Below are 24045 nucleotides of genomic sequence, written 5' to 3' on the forward strand. Positions count from 1 at the left end.
TACAGTATGGCAGGAAGTACAGGCTACATACAGTACAGCAGGAAGTACAGGCTACAGCAGCAGGAAGTACAGCAGGAAGTACAGGCTACATACAGTACAGCAGGAAGTACAGGCTACATACAGTATGGCAGGAAGTACAGGCTACATACAGTACAGCAGGAAGTACAGGCTACATACAGTACAGCAGGAAGTACAGGCTACATACAGTACAGCAGGAAGTACAGGCTATATCAGCAGCAGGAAGTACGGGCTACACACAGTACAGCAGGAAGTACAGGCTACATACAGTACAGCAGGAAGTACAGGCTATATCAGCAGCAGGAAGTACGGGCTATATCAGCAGCAGGAAGTACAGGCTATATCAGCAGCAGGAAGTACAGGCTACATACAGTACAGCAGGAAGTACAGGCTATATCAACAGCAAGAGGTACAGGCTATATCAGCAGCAGGAAGTACAGGCTATATCAGAAGCAGGAAGTATGGGCTACATACAGTACAACAGGAAGTACAGGCTTTATCAGCAGCAGGAAGTACAGGCTATATAAGCAGCAGGAAGTACAGGCTACATACAGTACAGCAGGAAGTACAGGCTATATACAGTACAGCAGGAAGTACAGGCTACATACAGTACAGCAGGAAGTACAGGCTACATACAGTATGGCAGGTAGTACAGCCTACATACAGTACAGCAGGAAGTACAGGCTATATCAGCAGCAGGAAGTACAGGCTACATACAGTACAGCAGGAAGTACAGGCTATATCAGCAGCAGGAAGTACGGGTTATATCAGCAGCAGGAAGTACAGGCTATATCAGCAGCAGGAAGTACAGGCTACATACAGTACAGCAGGAAGTACAGGCTATATCAGCAGCAAGAGGTACAGGCTATATCAGCAGCAAGAGGTACAGGCTATATCATCAGCAGGAAGTACAGGCTATATCAGCAGCAGGAAGTACAGGCTACATACCGTACATCAGGAAGTACAGGCTATATCAGCAGCAGGAAGTACAGGCTATATCAACAGCAAGAGGTACAGGCTATATCAGCTGCAGGAAGTACAGGCTATATCAGAAGCAGGAAGTACAGGCTATATAAGCAGCAGGAAGTACAGGCTACATACAGTACAACAGGAAGTACAGGCTATATCAACAGCAAGAAGTACAGGCTATATACAGTACAGCAGGAAGTACAGGCTACATACAGTACAGCAGGAAGTACAGGCTATATCAACAGCAAGAAGTGCAGGCTATATACAGTACAGCAGGAAGTACAGGCTACATACAGTACAGCAGGAAGTACAGGCTACATACAGTATGGCAGGTAGTACAGGCTACATACAGTACAGCAGAAAGTACAGGCTTTATCAACAGCAATAAGTACAGGCTATATCAGCAGCAAGAGGTACAGGCTATATCAGCAGCAGGAAGTACAGGCTATATCAGCAGCAAGAGGTACAGGCTACATAGAGTACAGCAGGAAGTACAGGCTATATCAGCAGCAGCAAGTACGGGCTACACACAGTACAGCAGGAAGTACAGGCTACATACAGTACAGCAGGAAGTACAGGCTATATCAGCAGCAGGAAGTACGGGCTATATACAGTACAGCAGGAAGTACAGGCTATATCAGCAGCAGGAAGTAAAGGCTATATCAGCAGCAGGAAGTACAGGCTACATACAGTACAGCAGGAAGTACAGGCTATATCAGCAGCAAGAGGTACAGGCTATATCATCAGCAGGAAGTACAGGCTATATCAGCAGCAGGAAGTACAGGCTATATCAGCAGCAGGAAGTACAGGCTACACACAGTACAGCAGGAAGTACAGGCTATATCAGCAGCAAGAGGTACAGGCTATATCAGCAGCAGGAAGTACAGGCTATATCAACAGCAAGAGGTACAGGCTATATCAGCAGCAGGAAGTACAGGCTATATCAGAAGCAGGAAGTACGGGCTACATACAGTACAATAGGAAGTACAGGCTTTATCAGCAGCAGGAAGTACAGGCTATATCAGCAGCAGGAAGTACGGGCTACATACAGTACAGCAGGAAGTACAGGCTAAATACAGTACAGCAGGAAGTACAGGCTACATACAGTACAGCAGGAAGTACAGGCTATATACAGTACAGCAGGAAGTACAAGCTACATACAGTACAGCAGGAAGTACAGGCTACAGCAGCAGCAGGAAGTACAGGCTACAGACCGTATGGCAGGAAGTACAGGCTACATACAGTACAGCAGGACGTACAGGCTACAGCAGCAGCAGGAAGTACATGCTACATACAGTACAGCAGGAAGTACAGGCTACATACAGTACAGCAGGAAGTACAGGCTACATACAGTACAGCAGGAAGTACAGGCTACAGCAGCAGCAGGAAGTACAGGCTACATACAGTATGGCAGGAAGTACAGGCTACATACAGTATGGCAGGAAGTACAGGCTACATACAGTATGGCAGGAAGTACAGGCTACATACAGTACAGCAGGAAGTACAGGCTACAGCAGCAGGAAGTACAGCAGGAAGTACAGGCTACATACAGTACAGCAGGAAGTACAGGCTATATCAGCAGCAGGAAGTACGGGCTACACACAGTACAGCAGGAAGTACAGGCTATATCAGCAGCAGTAAGTAAAGGCTATATCAGCAGCAGGAAGTACAGGCTACATACAGTACAGCAGGAAGTACAGGCTATATCAGCAGCAAGAGGTACAGGCTATATCATCAGCAGGAAGTACAGGCTATATCAGCAGCAGGAAGTACAGGCTATATCAGCAGCAGGAAGTACTGGCCACACACAGTACAGCAGGAAGTACAGGCTATATCAGCAGCAAGAGGTACAGGCTATATCAGCAGCAGGAAGTACAGGCTACATACCGTACAGCAGGAAGTACAGGCTATATCAGCAGCAGGAAGTACAGGCTATATCAACAGCAAAAGGTACAGGCTATATCAGCAGCAGGAAGTACAGGCTATATCAGAAGCAGGAAGTACGGGCTACATACAGTACAATAGGAAGTACAGGCTTTATCAGCAGCAGGAAGTACAGGCTATATCAGCAGCAGGAAGTACGGGCTACATACAGTACAGCAGGAAGTACAGGCTAAATACAGTACAGCAGGAAGTACAGGCTACATACAGTACAGCAGGAAGTACAGGCTATATACAGTACAGCAGGAAGTACAAGCTACATACAGTACAGCAGGAAGTGCAAGCTACATACAGTACAGCAGGAAGTACAGGCTACAGCAGCAGGAAGTACAGGCTACAAACCGTATGGCAGGAAGTACAGGCTACATACAGTACAGCAGGAGGTACAGGCTACATACAGTACAGCAGGAAGTACAGGCTACATACAGTACAACAGGAAGTACAGGCTACAGCAGCAGAAGGAAGTACAGGCTACATACAGTATGGCAGGAAGTACAGGCTACAGCAGCAGGGAGTACAGCAGGAAGTACAGGCTACATACAGTATGGCAGGAAGTACAGGCTACATACAGTACAGCAGGACGTACAGGCTACATACAGTACAGCAGGACGTACAGGCTACAGCAGCAGAAGGAAGTACAGGCTACATACAGTATGGCAGGAAGTACAGGCTACATACAGTATGGCAGGAAGTACAGGCTACATACAGTACAGCAGGAAGTACAGGCTACAGCAGCAGGAAGTACAGCAGGAAGTACAGGCTACATACAGTACAGCAGGAAGTACAGGCTACATACAGTATGGCAGGAAGTACAGGCTACATACAGTACAGCAGGAAGTACAGGCTACATACAGTACAGCAGGAAGTACAGGCTACATACAGTACAGCAGGAAGTACAGGCTATATCAGCAGCAGGAAGTACGGGCTACACACAGTACAGCAGGAAGTACAGGCTACATACAGTACAGCAGGAAGTACAGGCTATATCAGCAGCAGGAAGTACGGGCTATATCAGCAGCAGGAAGTACAGGCTATATCAGCAGCAGGAAGTACAGGCTACATACAGTACAGCAGGAAGTACAGGCTATATCAACAGCAAGAGGTACAGGCTATATCAGCAGCAGGAAGTACAGGCTATATCAGAAGCAGGAAGTATGGGCTACATACAGTACAACAGGAAGTACAGGCTTTATCAGCAGCAGGAAGTACAGGCTATATAAGCAGCAGGAAGTACAGGCTACATACAGTACAGCAGGAAGTACAGGCTATATACAGTACAGCAGGAAGTACAGGCTACATACAGTACAGCAGGAAGTACAGGCTACATACAGTATGGCAGGTAGTACAGCCTACATACAGTACAGCAGGAAGTACAGGCTATATCAGCAGCAGGAAGTACAGGCTACATACAGTACAGCAGGAAGTACAGGCTATATCAGCAGCAGGAAGTACGGGTTATATCAGCAGCAGGAAGTACAGGCTATATCAGCAGCAGGAAGTACAGGCTACATACAGTACAGCAGGAAGTACAGGCTATATCAGCAGCAAGAGGTACAGGCTATATCAGCAGCAAGAGGTACAGGCTATATCATCAGCAGGAAGTACAGGCTATATCAGCAGCAGGAAGTACAGGCTACATACCGTACATCAGGAAGTACAGGCTATATCAGCAGCAGGAAGTACAGGCTATATCAACAGCAAGAGGTACAGGCTATATCAGCTGCAGGAAGTACAGGCTATATCAGAAGCAGGAAGTACAGGCTATATAAGCAGCAGGAAGTACAGGCTACATACAGTACAACAGGAAGTACAGGCTATATCAACAGCAAGAAGTACAGGCTATATACAGTACAGCAGGAAGTACAGGCTACATACAGTACAGCAGGAAGTACAGGCTATATCAACAGCAAGAAGTGCAGGCTATATACAGTACAGCAGGAAGTACAGGCTACATACAGTACAGCAGGAAGTACAGGCTACATACAGTATGGCAGGTAGTACAGGCTACATACAGTACAGCAGAAAGTACAGGCTTTATCAACAGCAATAAGTACAGGCTATATCAGCAGCAAGAGGTACAGGCTATATCAGCAGCAGGAAGTACAGGCTATATCAGCAGCAAGAGGTACAGGCTACATAGAGTACAGCAGGAAGTACAGGCTATATCAGCAGCAGCAAGTACGGGCTACACACAGTACAGCAGGAAGTACAGGCTACATACAGTACAGCAGGAAGTACAGGCTATATCAGCAGCAGGAAGTACGGGCTATATACAGTACAGCAGGAAGTACAGGCTATATCAGCAGCAGGAAGTAAAGGCTATATCAGCAGCAGGAAGTACAGGCTACATACAGTACAGCAGGAAGTACAGGCTATATCAGCAGCAAGAGGTACAGGCTATATCATCAGCAGGAAGTACAGGCTATATCAGCAGCAGGAAGTACAGGCTATATCAGCAGCAGGAAGTACAGGCTACACACAGTACAGCAGGAAGTACAGGCTATATCAGCAGCAAGAGGTACAGGCTATATCAGCAGCAGGAAGTACAGGCTATATCAACAGCAAGAGGTACAGGCTATATCAGCAGCAGGAAGTACAGGCTATATCAGAAGCAGGAAGTACGGGCTACATACAGTACAATAGGAAGTACAGGCTTTATCAGCAGCAGGAAGTACAGGCTATATCAGCAGCAGGAAGTACGGGCTACATACAGTACAGCAGGAAGTACAGGCTAAATACAGTACAGCAGGAAGTACAGGCTACATACAGTACAGCAGGAAGTACAGGCTATATACAGTACAGCAGGAAGTACAAGCTACATACAGTACAGCAGGAAGTACAGGCTACAGCAGCAGCAGGAAGTACAGGCTACAGACCGTATGGCAGGAAGTACAGGCTACATACAGTACAGCAGGACGTACAGGCTACAGCAGCAGCAGGAAGTACATGCTACATACAGTACAGCAGGAAGTACAGGCTACATACAGTACAGCAGGAAGTACAGGCTACATACAGTACAGCAGGAAGTACAGGCTACAGCAGCAGCAGGAAGTACAGGCTACATACAGTATGGCAGGAAGTACAGGCTACATACAGTATGGCAGGAAGTACAGGCTACATACAGTATGGCAGGAAGTACAGGCTACATACAGTACAGCAGGAAGTACAGGCTACAGCAGCAGGAAGTACAGCAGGAAGTACAGGCTACATACAGTACAGCAGGAAGTACAGGCTATATCAGCAGCAGGAAGTACGGGCTACACACAGTACAGCAGGAAGTACAGGCTATATCAGCAGCAGGAAGTAAAGGCTATATCAGCAGCAGGAAGTACAGGCTACATACAGTACAGCAGGAAGTACAGGCTATATCAGCAGCAAGAGGTACAGGCTATATCATCAGCAGGAAGTACAGGCTATATCAGCAGCAGGAAGTACAGGCTATATCAGCAGCAGGAAGTACTGGCCACACACAGTACAGCAGGAAGTACAGGCTATATCAGCAGCAAGAGGTACAGGCTATATCAGCAGCAGGAAGTACAGGCTACATACCGTACAGCAGGAAGTACAGGCTATATCAGCAGCAGGAAGTACAGGCTATATCAACAGCAAAAGGTACAGGCTATATCAGCAGCAGGAAGTACAGGCTATATCAGAAGCAGGAAGTACGGGCTACATACAGTACAATAGGAAGTACAGGCTTTATCAGCAGCAGGAAGTACAGGCTATATCAGCAGCAGGAAGTACGGGCTACATACAGTACAGCAGGAAGTACAGGCTAAATACAGTACAGCAGGAAGTACAGGCTACATACAGTACAGCAGGAAGTACAGGCTATATACAGTACAGCAGGAAGTACAAGCTACATACAGTACAGCAGGAAGTACAGGCTACAGCAGCAGCAGGAAGTACAGGCTACAGACCGTATGGCAGGAAGTACAGGCTACATACAGTACAGCAGGACGTACAGGCTACAGCAGCAGCAGGAAGTACAGGCTACATACAGTATGGCAGGAAGTACAGGCTACATACAGTATGGCAGGAAGTACAGGCTACATACAGTATGGCAGGAAGTACAGGCTACATACAGTACAGCAGGAAGTACAGGCTACAGCAGCAGGAAGTACAGCAGGAAGTACAGGCTACATACAGTACAGCAGGAAGTACAGGCTACATACAGTACAGCAGGAAGTACAGGCTACATACAGTACAGCAGGAAGTACAGGCTACAGCAGCAGCAGGAAGTACAGGCTACATACAGTATGGCAGGAAGTACAGGCTACATACAGTATGGCAGGAAGTACAGGCTACATACAGTATGGCAGGAAGTACAGGCTACATACAGTACAGCAGGAAGTACAGGCTACAGCAGCAGGAAGTACAGCAGGAAGTACAGGCTACATACAGTACAGCAGGAAGTACAGGCTACATACAGTACAGCAGGAAGTACAGGCTACATACAGTACAGCAGGAAGTACAGGCTACAGCAGCAGCAGGAAGTACATGCTACATACAGTACAGCAGGAAGTACAGGCTACATAGAGTACAGCAGGAAGTACAGGCTACAGCAGCAGCAGGAAGTACATGCTACATACAGTATGGCAGGAAGTACAGGCTACATACAGTACAGCAGGAAGTACAGGCTACATACTGTATGGCAGGAAGTACAGGCTACATACAGTACAGCAGGAAGTACATGCTACATACAGTACAGCAGGAAGTACAGGCTACATACAGTACAGCAGGAAGTACAGGCTATATACAGTACAGCAGGAAGTACAAGCTACATACAGTACAGCAGGAAGTACAGGCTACAGCAGCAGCAGGAAGTACAGGCTATATCAGAAGCAGGAAGTACGGGCTACATACAGTACAACAGGAAGTACAGGCTACATACAGTACAGCAGGAAGTACAAGCTACATACATTACAGCAGGAAGTACAGACTACATACTGTATGGCAGGAAGTACAGGTTACATACAGTACAGCAGGAAGTACATGCTACATACAGTACAGCAGGAAGTACAGGCTACATACAGTATGGCAGGAAGTACAGGCTACATACAGTATGGCAGGAAGTACAGGCTACATACAGTACAGCAGGAAGTACAGGCTACAGCAGCAGGAAGTACAGGCTACATACAGTATGGCAGGAAGTACAGGCTACATACAGTACAGCAGGAAGTACAGCTACAGCAGCAGGAAGTACAGGCTACATACAGTACAGCAGGAAGTACAGGCTACATACATTAAGGCAGGACGTACAGGCTATAGCAGCAGCAGGAAGTACAGGTTACTTACAGTATGGCAGGACGTACAGGCTACATACAGTATGGCAGGACGTACAGGCTACATACAGTATGGCAGGACGTACAGGCTACATACAGTATGGCAGGACGTACAGGCTACATACAGTATGGCAGGACGTACAGGCTACATACAGTATTGCAGGACGTACAGGCTACATACATCAGCAGTGGGAGATATAAGGTAGTGGAAAGATCTCCACACTTTTTTAGACACCCTTCCCCGAGGTGGAGCTTACTGAATCTATCCCTAGGACAAGCCACAGTTTAGTTCTTACAGTGCTGTGGGTGGTAGGGCCAAAGACAATAACCTATTTCTCTCTCTCTCCTTCCTTCCCTCACTCTTGCTCTACCCTCTCTCTCTCTCCTCTCTCTACCCTCTCTCTCTCCCCCTTTACTCTCTCTCCTCTCTCTCACTTTACCCTCTCTCTCTCTCTCTCCTTCCCTCTCTCTCCCTCCTCTTGGTCTCTCCTTCCCTCTCTCTCCCTCTACTCTCTCTCTTTCCTGTCTGTCATGAGATGGTCTCCTCACTTTGAGTCCTTAGGAAACTATCTAGTATTTCGTTTCTTTAATGTTTTATTTCTTGCATTGTTACCCCAGTAAATCTTAAGACTTATTACATAGAGCCGGGAAGAACTATTGGATATAATAGCGGTGTCAATTTACCAACATTACGACCAGGAATAAGACTTTCCTGAAGCGGATCCTCTGTTCGGACCACCACCCAGGACAATGGATCTAATCCCAGTAGCCGACCCAAAACAGGAGACCCAATCACTGGCCACTTTAACAAATGGATCACTAGTCACTTTAAACAATGCCACTTTAATAATGTTTACATATCTTACATTACTCATCTCACATGTATATACTGTATTTTATACCATCTATTGCACCTTGCTTATGCCGCTCGGCCATCGCTCATCCATATATTTATATGTACATATTCTCATTCACCCCTTTAGATGTGTGTGTATTAGGTAGTTGTTGGGGAATTGTTAGATTACTTATTAGATATTACTGCTCTGTCGGAACTAGAAGCACAAGCATTTCACTAAACTTGCATTATCATCTGCTATCCATGTGACCAATGAAAAGGGATTTGATTTGATCTCTCTCTCCCACTGCTGGCTTGCCTCTAAAGCTAAGTAGGGTTGGTCCTGGAAGTAGTGTTGCAGGGCCAGTAGGGGGCACTCTTTCTCTGGTTTTCAGATCAAATCCCAATGTCCCAGGTCAGTATTGGGGACATTGCCCTGCGTAGGGTGTTGTCTTTTGGATGGGATGTTAAAATGGGTGTCCTGAATCTCTTGTGGTCATTCAAAATCCCATGGCACTCATCGTAAGAGGTTTTAACCCTGCCTTTCTGGCTAAATTCCCAACCTAATCGTCCCCTAATTCCTAATTGACAACATATCACTCCTCACCTGTCCATCTGTCCACCTGGTAGCTGATATGTGGTGAGCGTTCTGGCGCAAATTAGTTGCCAATTTGAGGGTATTTTCATCCATATCAGGTGAACAGTTTAGAAATTACAGCACTTTTTTTGTACATTTTAGGGGAGAAAAAGTATTGAGAGGGAAGGACAGGATATGTTTCTAAACACTGCTACCATGATTACGGATAGTCCTGTATGAATCATGCATAATGATGAGTGAGAAAGTTACAGAATCACAAATATCAGATCCCTCTAAAAATGCTAACCTCCCCTGTTATTGTAATGGTGAGAGGATTAGCATGTCTTGGGGGTATGATATGGAATGCTAACCTCCCCTGTTATTGTAATGGTGAGAGGTTAGCATGTTTTAGGGGTATGATATGAAATGCTAACCCCCCCTGTTATTGTAATGGTGAGAGGTTAGCATGTCTTGGGGGTATGATATGGAATGCTAACCTCCCCTGTTATTGTAATGGTGAGAGATTAGCATGTCTTGGGGGTATGATATGAAATGCTAACCTCCCCTGTTATTGTAATGGTGAGAGGTTTAGCATATCTTGAGGGTATGTTATTTGTGTCTGTAACTTTCTCATTCATCATTATTCACGATTCATTCAAGATTACCCATTACCATGGTTGCATCCACATTCATGTAGACGTGTTTAGAAACATATTCTATCCTTATTTACAATAAAAGTGACTCCAAAATGCACAATACATTATTTAGCATTCATTTCTATTGGGCACAAAATAATCTGAAATACAACCTAAATGAGCAGCAACTGCATCCAACAAATTTGAAGAGTCGCAGTGCCAGTCAAAAGTTTGGACACACCTGCTCATTCAAGGAGTTTTCTTTTTTTTTACTATTTTCTACATTGTTGAATAATAGTGAAGACATCAAAACTATGAAATAACACATATGGAATCATGTAGTAACCAAGAAAAGTGGTAAACAAATCAAAATATATCAAAAAATGTTGATTCTTCAAAGTAGTCACACTTTGCCTTAATGACAGCTTTGCACACTCTTGGCATTTTCTCAACCAGCTTCACCTGCAATGCTTTTCCAAAAGTCTTGAAGGAGTTCCCACATTTGCTGAGCACTTGTTGGCTGCTTTTCCTTTACTCTGCTGTCCAACTCATCCCAAACAATCTCAATTGGGTTGAGGCCAGGTGATTGTGGAGGCCAGGTCATCTGATGCAGCTCTCCATCACTCTCCTTCTTGGTCAAATAGCCCTTACACAGCCTGGAGGTGTGTTGGGTCATTTTGTCCTGTTGAAAACAAATGATAGTCCCACTAAGCGCAAACCAGACGGAATGGCGAATGGCTCTAGAATGCTGTGGTAGCCATGTTGGTTAAGTGTGCCTTGAATCCTAAATAAATTACCAACAGTGTCACCAGCAAAGTACCTGCACACCTCCTCCTCCATGCTTCACGGTGGGAACCACACGTGCAGAGATCATCCGTTCACCTACTCTGCGTTTCACAAAGACTCAGTGGTTGGAACCAAAAATCTCAAATTTACACTCATCAGACCAAAGGACATATTTCCACTGGTCTAATGTCCATTGCTCGTGTTTCTTGGCTCAAGCAAGTCTCTTCCTCTTATTGGTGTCCTTTAGTAGTGGTTTCTTTGCAGCAATTCGACCATGAAGGCCTGATTCACGCAGTCTCCTCTGAACAGTTGATGTTGAGGTGTGTCTGTGACTTGAACTCTGTGAAGCATTGATTTGGGCTGGTAATGCTAATGAACTTATCCTCTGCAGCAGAGGTAACTCTGGGTCTTCCTTTCCTGTGGCGGTCCTCGTGAGAGCCACTTTCATCATAGAGCTCGATGGTTTTTGTGACTGCACTTCAAGAAACGTTGAATGTTATTGAAATGTTCAGGATTGACTGACCTTCATGTCTTAAAGTAATGATGGACTGTCATTTCTCTTTGCTTATTTGAGCTGTTCTTGCCATAATATGGATTTATAGGGCTGTTTATAGGGCATAATATGGATTTATATCTCCTGTATACCACCCCTACCTTGTCACAACACAACTGATTGGCTCAAATGCATTAAGAGGCACACCTTTTCATTGAAATGCATTCCACCTCATGAAGTTTGTTGAGAGAATGTCAAGAGTGTGCAAAGCTGTCATCAAGGCAAAAGGGTGGCTACTTTGAAGAATCTCAAATATGAGGAAAAAAGACTGCTCTTGATAGTTTCACTGCTCTTGATAGTTTCACTGCTCTTGATAGTTTCACTGCTCTGGCTAGTATCACTGCTCTTGATAGTATCACTGCCCTGACTAGTATCACTGCTCTGACTAGTATCACTGCTCTGGCTAGTATCACTTCTCTAGATAGTATCACTGCTCTGGCTAGTGTCACTGCTCTGGCTAGTGTCACTGCTCTGGCTAGTGTCACTGCTCTGGCTAGTATCACTGCTCTGGCTAGTGTCACTGCTCTTGATAGTATCACTGCCCTGACTAGTATCACTGCTCTGACTAGTATCACTGCTCTGGCTAGTATCACTTCTCTAGATAGTATCACTGCTCTGGCTAGTGTCACTGCTCTGGCTAGTGTCACTGCTCTTGATAGTATCACTGCTCTGGCTAGTGTCACTGCTCTGGCTAGTGTCACTGCTCTGGCTAGTATCACTGCTCTGGCTAGTGTCACTGCTCTTGATAGTATCACTGCTCTGGCTAGTGTCACTGCTCTGGCTAGTGTCACTGCTCTTGATAATTTCACTGCTCTGGCTAGTGTCACTGCTCTTCATAGTATCACTGCTCTGGCTAGTGTCACTGCTCTGGCTAGTGTCACTGCTCTGGCTAGTATCACTGCTCTGGCTAGTGTCACTGCTCTTGATAGTATCACTGCTCTGGCTAGTGTCACTGCTCTGGCTAGTGTCACTGCTCTTGATAGTTTCACTGCTCAGGCTCATATCACTGCTCTGGCTAGTGTCACTGCTCTGGCTAGTGTCACTGCTCTTGATAGTATCACTGCTCTGGGTAGTGTCACTGCTCTTGATAGTTTCACTGCTCTGGCTAGTATCACTGCTCTTGATAGTATCACTGCTCTGGCTAGTGTCACTGCTCTGGCTAGTATCACTGCTCTGGCTAGTATCACTGCTCTTGATAGTTTCACTGCTCTGGCTAGTGTCATTGCTCTTGATAGTGTCACTGCTCTTGATAGTATCACTGCTCTGGCTAGTGTCACTGCTCTGGCTAGTGTCACTGCTCTGGCTAGTATCACTGCTCTGGCTAGTGTCACTGCTCTTGATAGTATCACTGCTCTGGCTAGTGTCACTGCTCTGGCTAGTGTCACTGCTCTTGATAATTTCACTGCTCTGGCTAGTGTCACTGCTCTTGATAGTATCACTGCTCTGGCTAGTGTCACTGCTCTGGCTAGTGTCACTGCTCTGGCTAGTATCACTGCTCTGGCTAGTGTCACTGCTCTTGATAGTATCACTGCTCTGGCTAGTGTCACTGCTCTGGCTAGTGTCACTGCTCTTGATAGTTTCACTGCTCAGGCTCATATCACTGCTCTGGCTAGTGTCACTGCTCTGGCTAGTGTCACTGCTCTTGATAGTATCACTGCTCTGGGTAGTGTCACTGCTCTTGATAGTTTCACTGCTCTGGCTAGTATCACTGCTCTTGATAGTATCACTGCTCTGGCTAGTGTCACTGCTCTGGCTAGTATCACTGCTCTGGCTAGTATCACTGCTCTTGATAGTTTCACTGCTCTGGCTAGTGTCATTGCTCTTGATAGTGTCACTGCTCTTGACAGTTTCACTGCTCTGGCTAGTGTCACTGCTCTGGCTAGTGTCACTGCTCTTGATAGTTTCACTGCTCAGGCTCATATCACTGCTCTGGCTAGTGTCACTGCTCTGGCTAGTGTCACTGCTCTTGATAGTATCACTGCTCTGGCTAGTGTCACTGCTCTTGATAGTTTCACTGCTCTGGATAGTGTCACTGCTCTGGCTAGTGTCACTGCTCTTGATAATTTCACTGCTCTGGCTAGTGTCTCTGCTCTTGATAGTTTCACTGCTCTGGCTAGTATCACTGCTCTTGATAGTATCACTGCTCTGGCTAGTGTCACTGCTCTGGCTAGTGTCACTGCTCTTGATAGTTTCACTGCTCTGGCTAGTATCACTGCTCTTGATAGTATCACTGCTCTGGCTAGTATCACTGCTCTGGCTAGTGTCACTGCTCTTGATAGTATCACTGCTCTGGCTAGTGTCACTGCTCTGGCTAGTGTCACTGCTCTTGATAGTTTCACTGCTCAGGCTAGTGTCACTGCTCTTGATAGTTTCACTGCTCTGGCTAGTGTCACTGCTCTTGATAGTTTCACTGCTCTGGCTAGTGTCACTGCTTTTGATAGTATCACTGCTCTGGCTAGTGTCACTGCTCTGGCTAGTGTCACTGCTCTTGATAGTATCACTGCTCTGGCTAGTGTCACTGCTCTTAATAGTTTCACTGATCTGGCTAGTGTCACTGCTCTGGCTAGTGTCACTGCTCTTGATAGTTTCACTGCTCTGGCTAGTGTCACTGCTCTTGATAGTTTCACTGCTCTGGCTAGTTTCACTGCTCTGGCTAGTTTCACTGCTCTGGCTAGTGTCATTGCTCTTGATAGTGTCACTGCTCTTGACAGTTTCATTGCTCTGGCTAGTGTCACTGCTCTTGATAGTTTCACTGCTCTGGCTAGTGTCATTGCTCTTGATAGTTTCACTGCTCTGGATAGTGTCACTGCTCTGGCTAGTATCACTGCTCTGGCTAGTGTCACTGCTCTTGATAGTTTCACTGCTCTGGATAGTGTCACTGCTCTGGCTAGTATCACTGCTCTGGCTAGTGTCACTGCTCTTGATAGTTTCACTGCTCTGGACAGTGTCACTGCTCTGGCTAGTATCACTGCTCTGGCTAGTGTCACTGCTCTGGCTAGTATCACTGCTCTGGCTAGTGTCACTGCTCTTGATAGTTTCACTGCTCTGGCTAGTGTCACTGCTCTGGCTAGTGTCACTGCTCTTGACAGTTTCACTGCTCTGGCTAGTGTCACTGCTCTGGCTAGTGTCACTACTCTTGATAGTATCACTGCTCTTTAATAAGCGTTACATATTGCCCTCACAGCCTTTCTCAGAATCTCAAATATAAAATATTTTGATTTGTTTAACACTTTTTTGGCTACTACGTGATTTCATAGTTTTGATGCCTTCACAATTATTCTACAATGTAGAAAATAGTCAAAATAAAGAAAAAACATGGAATGAGTAGGTATGTCCAAACCTTTGACTGGTACTGTCAAATATATATATATATATATATATATATGGGACGAAATGCTTAACTTTTTACCACTTTAATTCACATATAAGTGAATTTGTCACATAAAATAGGGGAGACTATCCACAAAAAGTGCTGTAATTTCTAAGCAGTTCTAAACAGTGAAAGTTCCCCTCAAATTAAAGATGTCAGTCTGCACTTTAACCTCATAGTCATTGTCTAATTTCAAATCCAAAGAGCTGGAATACAGAGCCAAAACAACCAAACATGTGTCACTGTCCCAATACTTCTGGAGCTCACTGTAAGTCCAATTAATTAATTACACCTACTCCCACTCTCTCTCCCTCCCCCTTCTTCAACCCCACCCTCTGTCTTGAATCCAACTCAGCTCTTTATGCCAATGGTAGCTTCCCCTCCCTCCCCACTCTTCCCCTGTTGTTGTAAGTGATCTTAGTCAAGGCAGACACCTTTAAATCCTGGTAGGTATTTAAGACCTGCTCACTGCAGGTGGTCATATGAGACACGGTCCTAGCATGACCAAGACCAAAATCATGACGTGCACAACATTTTAAGCAACACATGACAATGTTCACAACCCTCCCTCTCCCTCTCTAACCCACCTTCATCCCTCTCTATCCTCCCTCCCTCTCTACCCAACCTCCCTCTATCTTTACCCTACCTCCTTCCCTCCCCGCTCTCCCTCTCTCTCTACCTTCCCTCCCTCATGTGTCCCAACCTCCCTCCCTCTCTACCCCACAGCCCTCTCTCCCCTCTCTCCCCCACCTCCCTGCCTCTCTACCCCACAGCCCTCTCTCCCCTCTCTCCCCCACCTCCTTCCCTTCTCTCCCCCACCTCCCTCCCTCCCTCTCTCCCCTCCCTCCCACCCTCCCCTCTCTCCCCCACCTCCTTCCCTCTCTACCCCACAGCCCTCTCTCCCCCACCTCCCTCCCTCTCTCCCCCACATCCCTCTCTCCCCTCTCTCCCCCACCTCCCTCCCTCCCTCTCTCCCCCACCTCCCTCCCTCTCTCCCACACGGGCCCTCTCTCCCCTCTCTCCCCCACCTCCCTCCCTCCCTCTCTCCCCCACCTCCCTCCCTCTCTCCCACACAGCCCTCTCTCCCCTCTCTCCCCCACCTTCCTCTCTCCCCTCCCTCTCTCCCCTCTCTCCCCCACCTCCCTCCCATCCCACTCTCCCCCACCTCCCTCCCTCTCTACCACACAGCCCTCTCTCCCCTCTCTCCCCCACCTTCCTCTCTCCCCTCTCTCCCCTCTCTCCCCTCCCTCCCTCTCTCCCCTCCCTCCCTCTCTCCCCTCTCTCCCCCACCTCCCTCCCTCCCTCTCTCCCCCACCGCCTTCTCTCCCCTCCCACCCTCTCTCCCGCTGTACCCCACCACCCTCCCTCCCTCCCTCTCTCCCCCCCTCCCTCCTTACCTCTCTCCCTGATCTATTTAAATGCTACTTTGACTCTGAGTGTTGTAGGTAAAACAATGTTGTATTTATCGTGAGATAGTTATTTTATTTACCAAGCAACAAATCATATGTTATCCAATTTATCAAAAACCTACTGATAACTATCTCTCTGTCTCTCCCACACTCCTCTCTTCCAATCTCCCTCCCTCCACTCCTCTCTCTCCCCCTCTCTCTCTCTCTCTCTCTTAGGGTGAGGAGAGGAACAACGTGAACGAGTCTTTAGAGGAGCGTTTCAGAGTGTTGGAGCTACAGTACGCTGAGGCTGACAGCCTGTTGCACACCCATAGTTCCATCCTGTTTGATCTGCAGACTCAGGTCCGGAACCTAACCATGACAGTGGAACGAGTTAAACGCAACCCCGGCTGCATGATCAACATCGTCAGGACCAGTCCTCTGCTCAGTGCCCAGGAGGCCCTTCACCCAGGTGCACACAGAGGCACACACACACACACACACACACACACACACACACCCATGAAAGTATATACAAATACAATAATATATTGTATTACAAGTTGTATTTATTTTGTAAATTAGAATATGCAAATGAGGCATATTTGCATATTAGGATAATCTGTTTTTTGACACATTGCTTCAAGACAGAATGTTTTGATTATTGTGATAATACACTCAATGGTCAGAATTTTACACATCAGTTTAACAAAATATTGTAATTTTCATGGAATTATTTCATGCATATTTTGCATATATTTACACATAAAAGGACACCAGATATAAAACAAAAGCCTCTGTAAAAGTGTGACTATACGCCCTAAGAACCGTGTGTGTAGAATAATGGGAATTACATGTCCTTTGAAGACTGAGAAACATGAATTGGCGTACCCGGAACATGTCATTTTGAGAAAATGCAATTTTCCATAAATATGAACATTTATGTCACATTAATTAAACTCTTATTCATATAGCACTTCAGAACTGACAAATGAACATCAAATACACCTTTTACCAATACATTAGCACGTTTAATACATTTCCTTCAAGCAATATAGCATATGCTTTGAATACTGATCTGTTGGGCAAATATGCAGTTTTGGGCAAATTCTCATATCACTTTTGTATGGCTGTTGAAATGTGCAGAACATGAATTAGCTATGCCTGCCCCATATGTAAGGCCCTGTTTGAGTTGTTGCTGGTGACTTTGTTGACTGTGCCATGGGACCTGCGCCTACGCTTGGCAAACTCCAATGAAGCAGCTCTCACAACTCCTCTCTGATTGCTCCAGTGTCACCAAAGTGCTGTCAAGCCACCATTTGTTCATCACATTTGTTGTAGCAGTGGCTCCCTCATTGAACGTGTCTACTGCCATACTGGCTGCTCCGTCAATGCGGCATTTGACCACGAAGACAGTTTTGGGGCATCGCAATCATATTGCCAATTTTGTAAATTTTATGAAAGTATAGAAGTTATAGTTGCAAAATATTGCAATTGGAAGGAAAATCCACAATCTGTTAAACAGCTTCTTAAGGCTAGGCGTCCTGCTAGCGGGACAACTTCAGTTGAAACTGGAGGGTACGCAATTCAAATACATAATCATAGATATTATGGATATTAAACATTTAGGTACATACAAGTGTCTTATATCAGCTGAAAGCTTACATTCTTGTTAATCTAACTGCACTGTCTGATTTCCAGTAGCCATTACAGAGAATACATGCCATGAGATTGTTTGAGGACGGCGCCCCACATCTAAATATTTTTCACAAATAGCGATTCAATATTCACCTACTTTTTGAAAATCTTCCTCTGATTTGTCATCCAAATGGTCCCAGCTATAACATGTAGTGTTATTTTGTTAGATAAACTCCTTCTTTATATACCAAAAAGTCAGTTTAGTTGGCGCCATCAATTTAAGTAATTCGCTTGTTCAACATGCAGAGAAAGGAATCCGGAAATCTACCCTAAACTTTGTTTCAACAAGTCAAAATATGTTTCTATTTACTCCTCAGATAATCTAAAATATAATGAAACTATACTATTTCTTACGGATAGAAGCATATTCAATAGGAAACTGATTTTAGCAGGTGCGTCCTGTCTTCATATTCCAAGACTGTGTCCTTGTTCTAAAACTGATATTTCTTGTTCGTTTTGGAAGGTACAAGCCTGAAACTCTGAACATAGACTACTGACACCCTGTGGAAGCCATATGAATTGCATCCTGGGAGCTAGTTTCCAGTATGCCCTTATACTTGCCATTGAAAGAGCATGGTCTCTTTTCCCCCCCCCAAAAAAATATTCTGGTTGGTTTTTCTTTGGATTTTCTCCTACCATATCTATTGTGTTATATTCTCCTACATTATTTGAACATTTCCACAACTTCAGTGTTTTCCTTCCAATGGTACCAATTATATGCATATCCTGGCTTCAGGGCCTGAGCAACAGGCAGTTTACTTTGGGCCCATCATTCAGGCGGAAATTGATTTTTTAAAAAGGGGCCTAGCCCTAAGAAGTTTTAAACACCAGGTGTGACTATTAGCAGATTAAATATTAAACCAGGTTAATCTGTTAAAAAAAACACTCACAGCTGGTCTTTTTTTTCTTACCTATTCTTCCTCAATGCTGCTGCTGGAAACACACAATCATTGCAATAGTGTTTTATTTTCTAAATTCAAAATGTATTCATTAACTCTGTGTGTGTGTGTGTGTGTGTCTTCCAGAGGTGCAGCATGTGAGAAACTGTCCAATAGACTGTGCATCACTGTACTATAACGGGGTGTATCGGTCAGGTGTCTACACGGTGGTTCCCTCTCTGAGCTCCCATCCTGTAGAAGTCTACTGTGACATGGACACAGAGGGTAAGACTCACACATTTGATAATAGGGTTGTAAAATTCTGTGAACTTCCCCAGAATTCCCTGAGTTTTCCTGAAAACCATGTTGGACGATTCCTGGAATTACAAGGGAATAAACAGGAAGTCCTCCAACCTGGATTTTTGGGAAAACCAGGGAATTCTGGGAAAGTTCACAGAATTGTGTAACCCTATTATCAAATCTGTAAAGCAATCTTAGTACAACATCAGTGACCTTTTCAAGGGCTAGACCTATTGGTGTAATGGCTAACGTTGTCCTGACAAACAAGGTATGTGTCTCCTCTGTTACGGAATTCTTCCTGGGAAGGAGAGGCAGATCAAAACGCATTATCTTTATACATCTTTTAATAAAGATGATACCTTGAACAATGTATAATACAAAATAAGAACCGTGACAAACCGCAACAGCCCTATCTGGTGCAACAAACACAAAGACAGGAAACAATCACCCACAAAACCCCAACACCAAACAGGCTACCTAAATATGGTTCCCAATCAGAGACAATGACTAACACCTGCCTCTGATTGAGAACCATATCAGGCCAAAAACAGAAACAGACAAACTAGACACACAACATAGAATGCCCACTCAGATCACACCCTGACCAACCAAAACATAGAGACATACAAAGAAAACTATGGTCAGGGTGTGACATCCTCTCTCCTGTGTCAGGTGGTGGTTGGACGGTGTTTCAGCGCCGTCAGGATGGGAAGGTGAACTTCAATAGAGGCTGGCAAGACTATAAGGAGGGATTTGGAGAGCTCAGGTATTTCATATTAATTGATTCATTGGCAAGTTAATTAGATTAATCTAATTAGTTAATTCACAGTTAACGAGTTTGTTTGGTAATTACTGATTGGCCAGCCAGTTATGAATTCTACTCACTAGTGTTCCAAGGTCTGAATCAGTGTCTGATTTTAGAGGAAAATAATGGAAACTGGAGATTATATTTTTGTTAGTTTCACTGTTAGTTTGTTGTTTCTTTTTATGTATGGGTGGTCCTCCGTACCTCAGTAGGTAGAGCTTGGCGTTTGCAACGCCAGGATAGTGGGTTTGACTCCTGGGTCCACCCATATGTAAAATATATGCAAGCATGAGTGTAAGTCACTTTGGATAAAAAGCAAAATAGCATATATTGTTTGTAAAGTATTTTTGCAAAAAGTGTGTGAAATGTAGTTTGAATGAAGTTTGTTGTGGTTTAGTTGTGAGATCTGAGTATGAGACTGACTTCCCTGTAGTTCTAGTTCTCCGACTCTATAATAGAACTCCGACTCCCCTGCAATAGAACTCTGACTCCCCTGTAATAGAACTCTGACTCCCCTGTAATAGAACTCCGACTCCCCTGTAATAGAACTCCGACTCCCCTGTAATAGAACTCTGACTCCCCTGTAATAGAACTCCGACTCCCCTGTAATAGAACTCCGACTCCCCTGTAATAGAACTCCCACTCCCCTGTAATAGAACTCTGACTCCCCTGTAATAGAACTCTGACTCCCCTGCAATAGAACTCCGACTCCCCTGTAATAGAACTCTGACTCCCCTGTAATAGAACTCCGACTCCCCTGTAATAGAACTCCCACTCCCCTGTAATAGAACTCTGACTCCCCTGTAATAGAACTCTGACTCCCCTGCAATAGAACTCCGACTCCCCTGTAATAGAACTCTGACTCCCCTGTAATAGAACTCCGACTCCCCTGTAATAGAACTCTGACTCCTCTGTAGGTCTGAGTACTGGCTGGGGAACGAACACATTCACCACCTGTCCACCCAGGGAGACTACAGCCTCAGGATAGACCTGGAGGACTGGACACATCACCACAAACATGCCTTCTACCAGAGCTTCAGGTATAGTAAAACACACACACGTTATCCTACCTGCCTGCATGTGTGAGCGTGTTAACTCTCCTGTGTGTGTGTGTGTGTGTGTGTAGTATTGAAGATGAGGAGAATCACTACCGGCTGCATGTATCAGGCTACAGTGGGACAGTAGAGGACTCGTTTAGCTGGTACCATGATAAACAGGACTTCAGTACTCCAGACACGGGGGATATCTGTGCTGAGATCTCACACGCTGGCTGGTGGTACCACCAGTGTTTCTATGCCAACCTCAATGGAGTCTACTACAAGGTAGCGCACACACACACACACACACACACACACACACACACACACACACACACACACAGAAAATATTCAGGCCATTTTACTTTTTCCACATTTTGTTATGTTTTATTTTTTTATTTCACCTTTATTTAACCAGGTAGGCTAGTTGAGAACACCTTTATTTAACCAGGTAGGCTAGTTGAGAACACCTTTATTTAACCAGGTAGGCTAGTTGAGAACACCTTTATTTAACCAGGTAGGTTAGTTGAGAACACCTTTATTTAACCAGGTAGGTTAGTTGAGAACACCTTTATTTAACCAGGTAGGCTAGTTGAGAACACCTTTATTTAACCAGGTAGGTTAGTTGAGAACACCTTTATTTAACCAGGTAGGCTAGTTGAGAACACCTTTATTTAACCAGGTAGGTTAGTTGAGAACACCTTTATTTAACCAGGTAGGCTAGTTGAGAACACCTTTATTTAACCAGGTAGGCTAGTTGAGAACACCTTTATTTAACCAGGTAGGTTAGTTGAGAACACCTTTATTTAACCAGGTAGGCTAGTTGAGAACACCTTTATTTAACCAGGTAGGCTAGTTGAGAACACCTTTATTTAACCAGGTAGGTTAGTTGAGAACACCTTTATTTAACCAGGTAGGCTAGTTGAGAACACCTTTATTTAACCAGGTAGGCTAGTTGAGAACACCTTTATTTAACCAGGTAGGCTAGTTGAGAACACCTTTATTTAACCAGGTAGGCTAGTTGAGAACACCTTTATTTAACCAGGTAGGCTAGTTGAGAACACCTTTATTTAACCAGGTAGGCTAGTTGAGAACACCTTTATTTAACCAGGTAGGCTAGTTGAGAACACCTTTATTTAACCAGGTAGGCTAGTTGAGAACACCTTTATTTAACCAGGTAGGCTAGTTGAGAACACCTTTATTTAACCAGGTAGGTTAGTTGAGAACACCTTTATTTAACCAGGTAGGTTAGTTGAGAACACCTTTATTTAACCAGGTAGGCTAGTTGAGAACACCTTTATTTAACCAGGTAGGTTAGTTGAGAACACCTTTATTTAACCAGGTAGGTTAGTTGAGAACAAGTTCTTGTTTGCAACTGCGACCTGGCCAAGATAAAGCGTAGCAATTCGACACAACACAGAGTTACACATGGAATAAACAAAACATACAGTCAATAATACAGTAGAACAAAAGAAAACAAAAAGTCTATATACAGTGAGTGCAAATGAGGTAAGTTAAAGGAAATAAATAGGCCATGGTGGCGAAGTAATTACAATATAGCAATTAAACACTGGAATGGTAGATCGGCAGAAGATGAATGTGCAGGTAGAGATACTGGGGTGCAAAGGAGCAAAATAAATAAATACCAGTATGGGGATGAGGTAGGTAGATAGATGGTCTGTTTACACATGGGCTATGTACAGGTGCAGTGATCTGTAAGCTGCTCTGACAGCTGGTGCTTAAAGCTAGTGAAGGAGATGTGAGTCTCCAGCTTCAGAGATTTTTGCAATTAGTTCCAGTCATTGGCAGCAGAGAACTGGAAGGAAAGACGACCAAAGGAGGAATTGGCTTTGGGGGTGACCAGTGAGATATACATGCTGGAACGTTACAGACATTGAGAGAAAAAACAAAACAATCTAAACACCCCATAATGACAAAGCAAACCGTTTTTTTTTTTTTTTTTTGCAAATATATAAAAAACTGAAATCCCATTTACATAAGTATTCAGACCCTTTACTCAGTACTTTGTTGAAGCACCTTTGGCAGCAATTACAGACTCGATTCTTCTTGGGTATGACGCTACAAGCTTGGCACAACTGTATTTGGGAAGGTTCTCCCATTCGTCTATGCTGATCCTCTCAAGCTCTGTCAGGTTATTTTTAGGTCTCTCCAGAGATGTTAGATTGGGTTCATGTCCGGGCTCTGGCTCGGCTACTCAAGGATATACAGAGACTTGTCGGAAAGCCACTCCTGCGTTGTCTTGGCTGTGTGCTTACGGGGTGGCAGGTAGCCTAGCGGTTAGAGGCAGGTAGCCTAGCGGTTAGAGGCAGGTAGCCTAGCGGTTAGAGGCAGGTAGCCTAGCAGTTAGAGGCAGGTAGCCTAGCGGTTAGAGGCAGGTAGCCTAGCGGTTAGAGGCAGGTAGCCTAGCGGTTAGAGGCAGGTAGCCTAGCGGTTAGAGGCAGGTAGCCTAGCGGTTAGAGGCAGGTAGCCTAGCAGTTAGAGGCAGGTAGCCTAGCCGTTAGAGGCAGGTAGCCTAGCGGTTAGAGGCAGGTAGCCTAGTGTGTAGAGGCAGGTAGCCTAGCAGTTAGAGGCAGGTAGCCTAGCGGTTAGAGACAGGTAGCCTAGCCGTTAGAGGCAGGTAGCCTAGCGGTTAGAGGCAGGTAGCCTAGCAGTTAGAGGCAGGTAGCCTAGCCGTTAGAGGCAGGTAGCCTAGCCGTTAGAGGCAGGTAGCCTAGCGGTTAGAGGCAGGTAGCCTAGCGGTTAGAGGCAGGTAGCCTAGCGGTTAGAGGCAGGTAGCCTAGCTGTTAGAGGCAGGTAGCCTAGCGGTTAGTGTTGGACTAGTAACTGGAAGATTGCAAGATCGAATCCCAGAGCTGAAAAGGTCCAAATCTGTCGTTCTGCCCCTGAACAAGGCATTAACCCACTAGGCCATCATTAAAAATAAGAATTTGTTCTTAACCTTTTAGGGAT

At 45.2% G+C, this 24045-nt stretch overlaps 1 protein-coding gene across 1 annotated transcript in view; it reads left to right on the plus strand.

Annotated features, from left to right (window-relative positions):
- Positions 1 to 24045, plus strand: part of LOC116353329 (angiopoietin-related protein 7) — a 41695-nt gene that overhangs the window by 11314 nt on the left and 6336 nt on the right. The window contains exons 3-7 of the mRNA XM_031787729.1: positions 16595 to 16829; positions 19081 to 19218; positions 19906 to 19999; positions 20956 to 21078; positions 21165 to 21360. Coding sequence (XP_031643589.1) covers positions 16595 to 16829; positions 19081 to 19218; positions 19906 to 19999; positions 20956 to 21078; positions 21165 to 21360 — 786 coding nt within the window. The remainder of the gene's footprint in view (positions 1 to 16594; positions 16830 to 19080; positions 19219 to 19905; positions 20000 to 20955; positions 21079 to 21164; positions 21361 to 24045) is intronic.

This window comes from Oncorhynchus kisutch, linkage group LG14 (genome assembly GCF_002021735.2).
Source record: "Oncorhynchus kisutch isolate 150728-3 linkage group LG14, Okis_V2, whole genome shotgun sequence".
Taxonomy (NCBI): domain Eukaryota; kingdom Metazoa; phylum Chordata; class Actinopteri; order Salmoniformes; family Salmonidae; genus Oncorhynchus; species Oncorhynchus kisutch.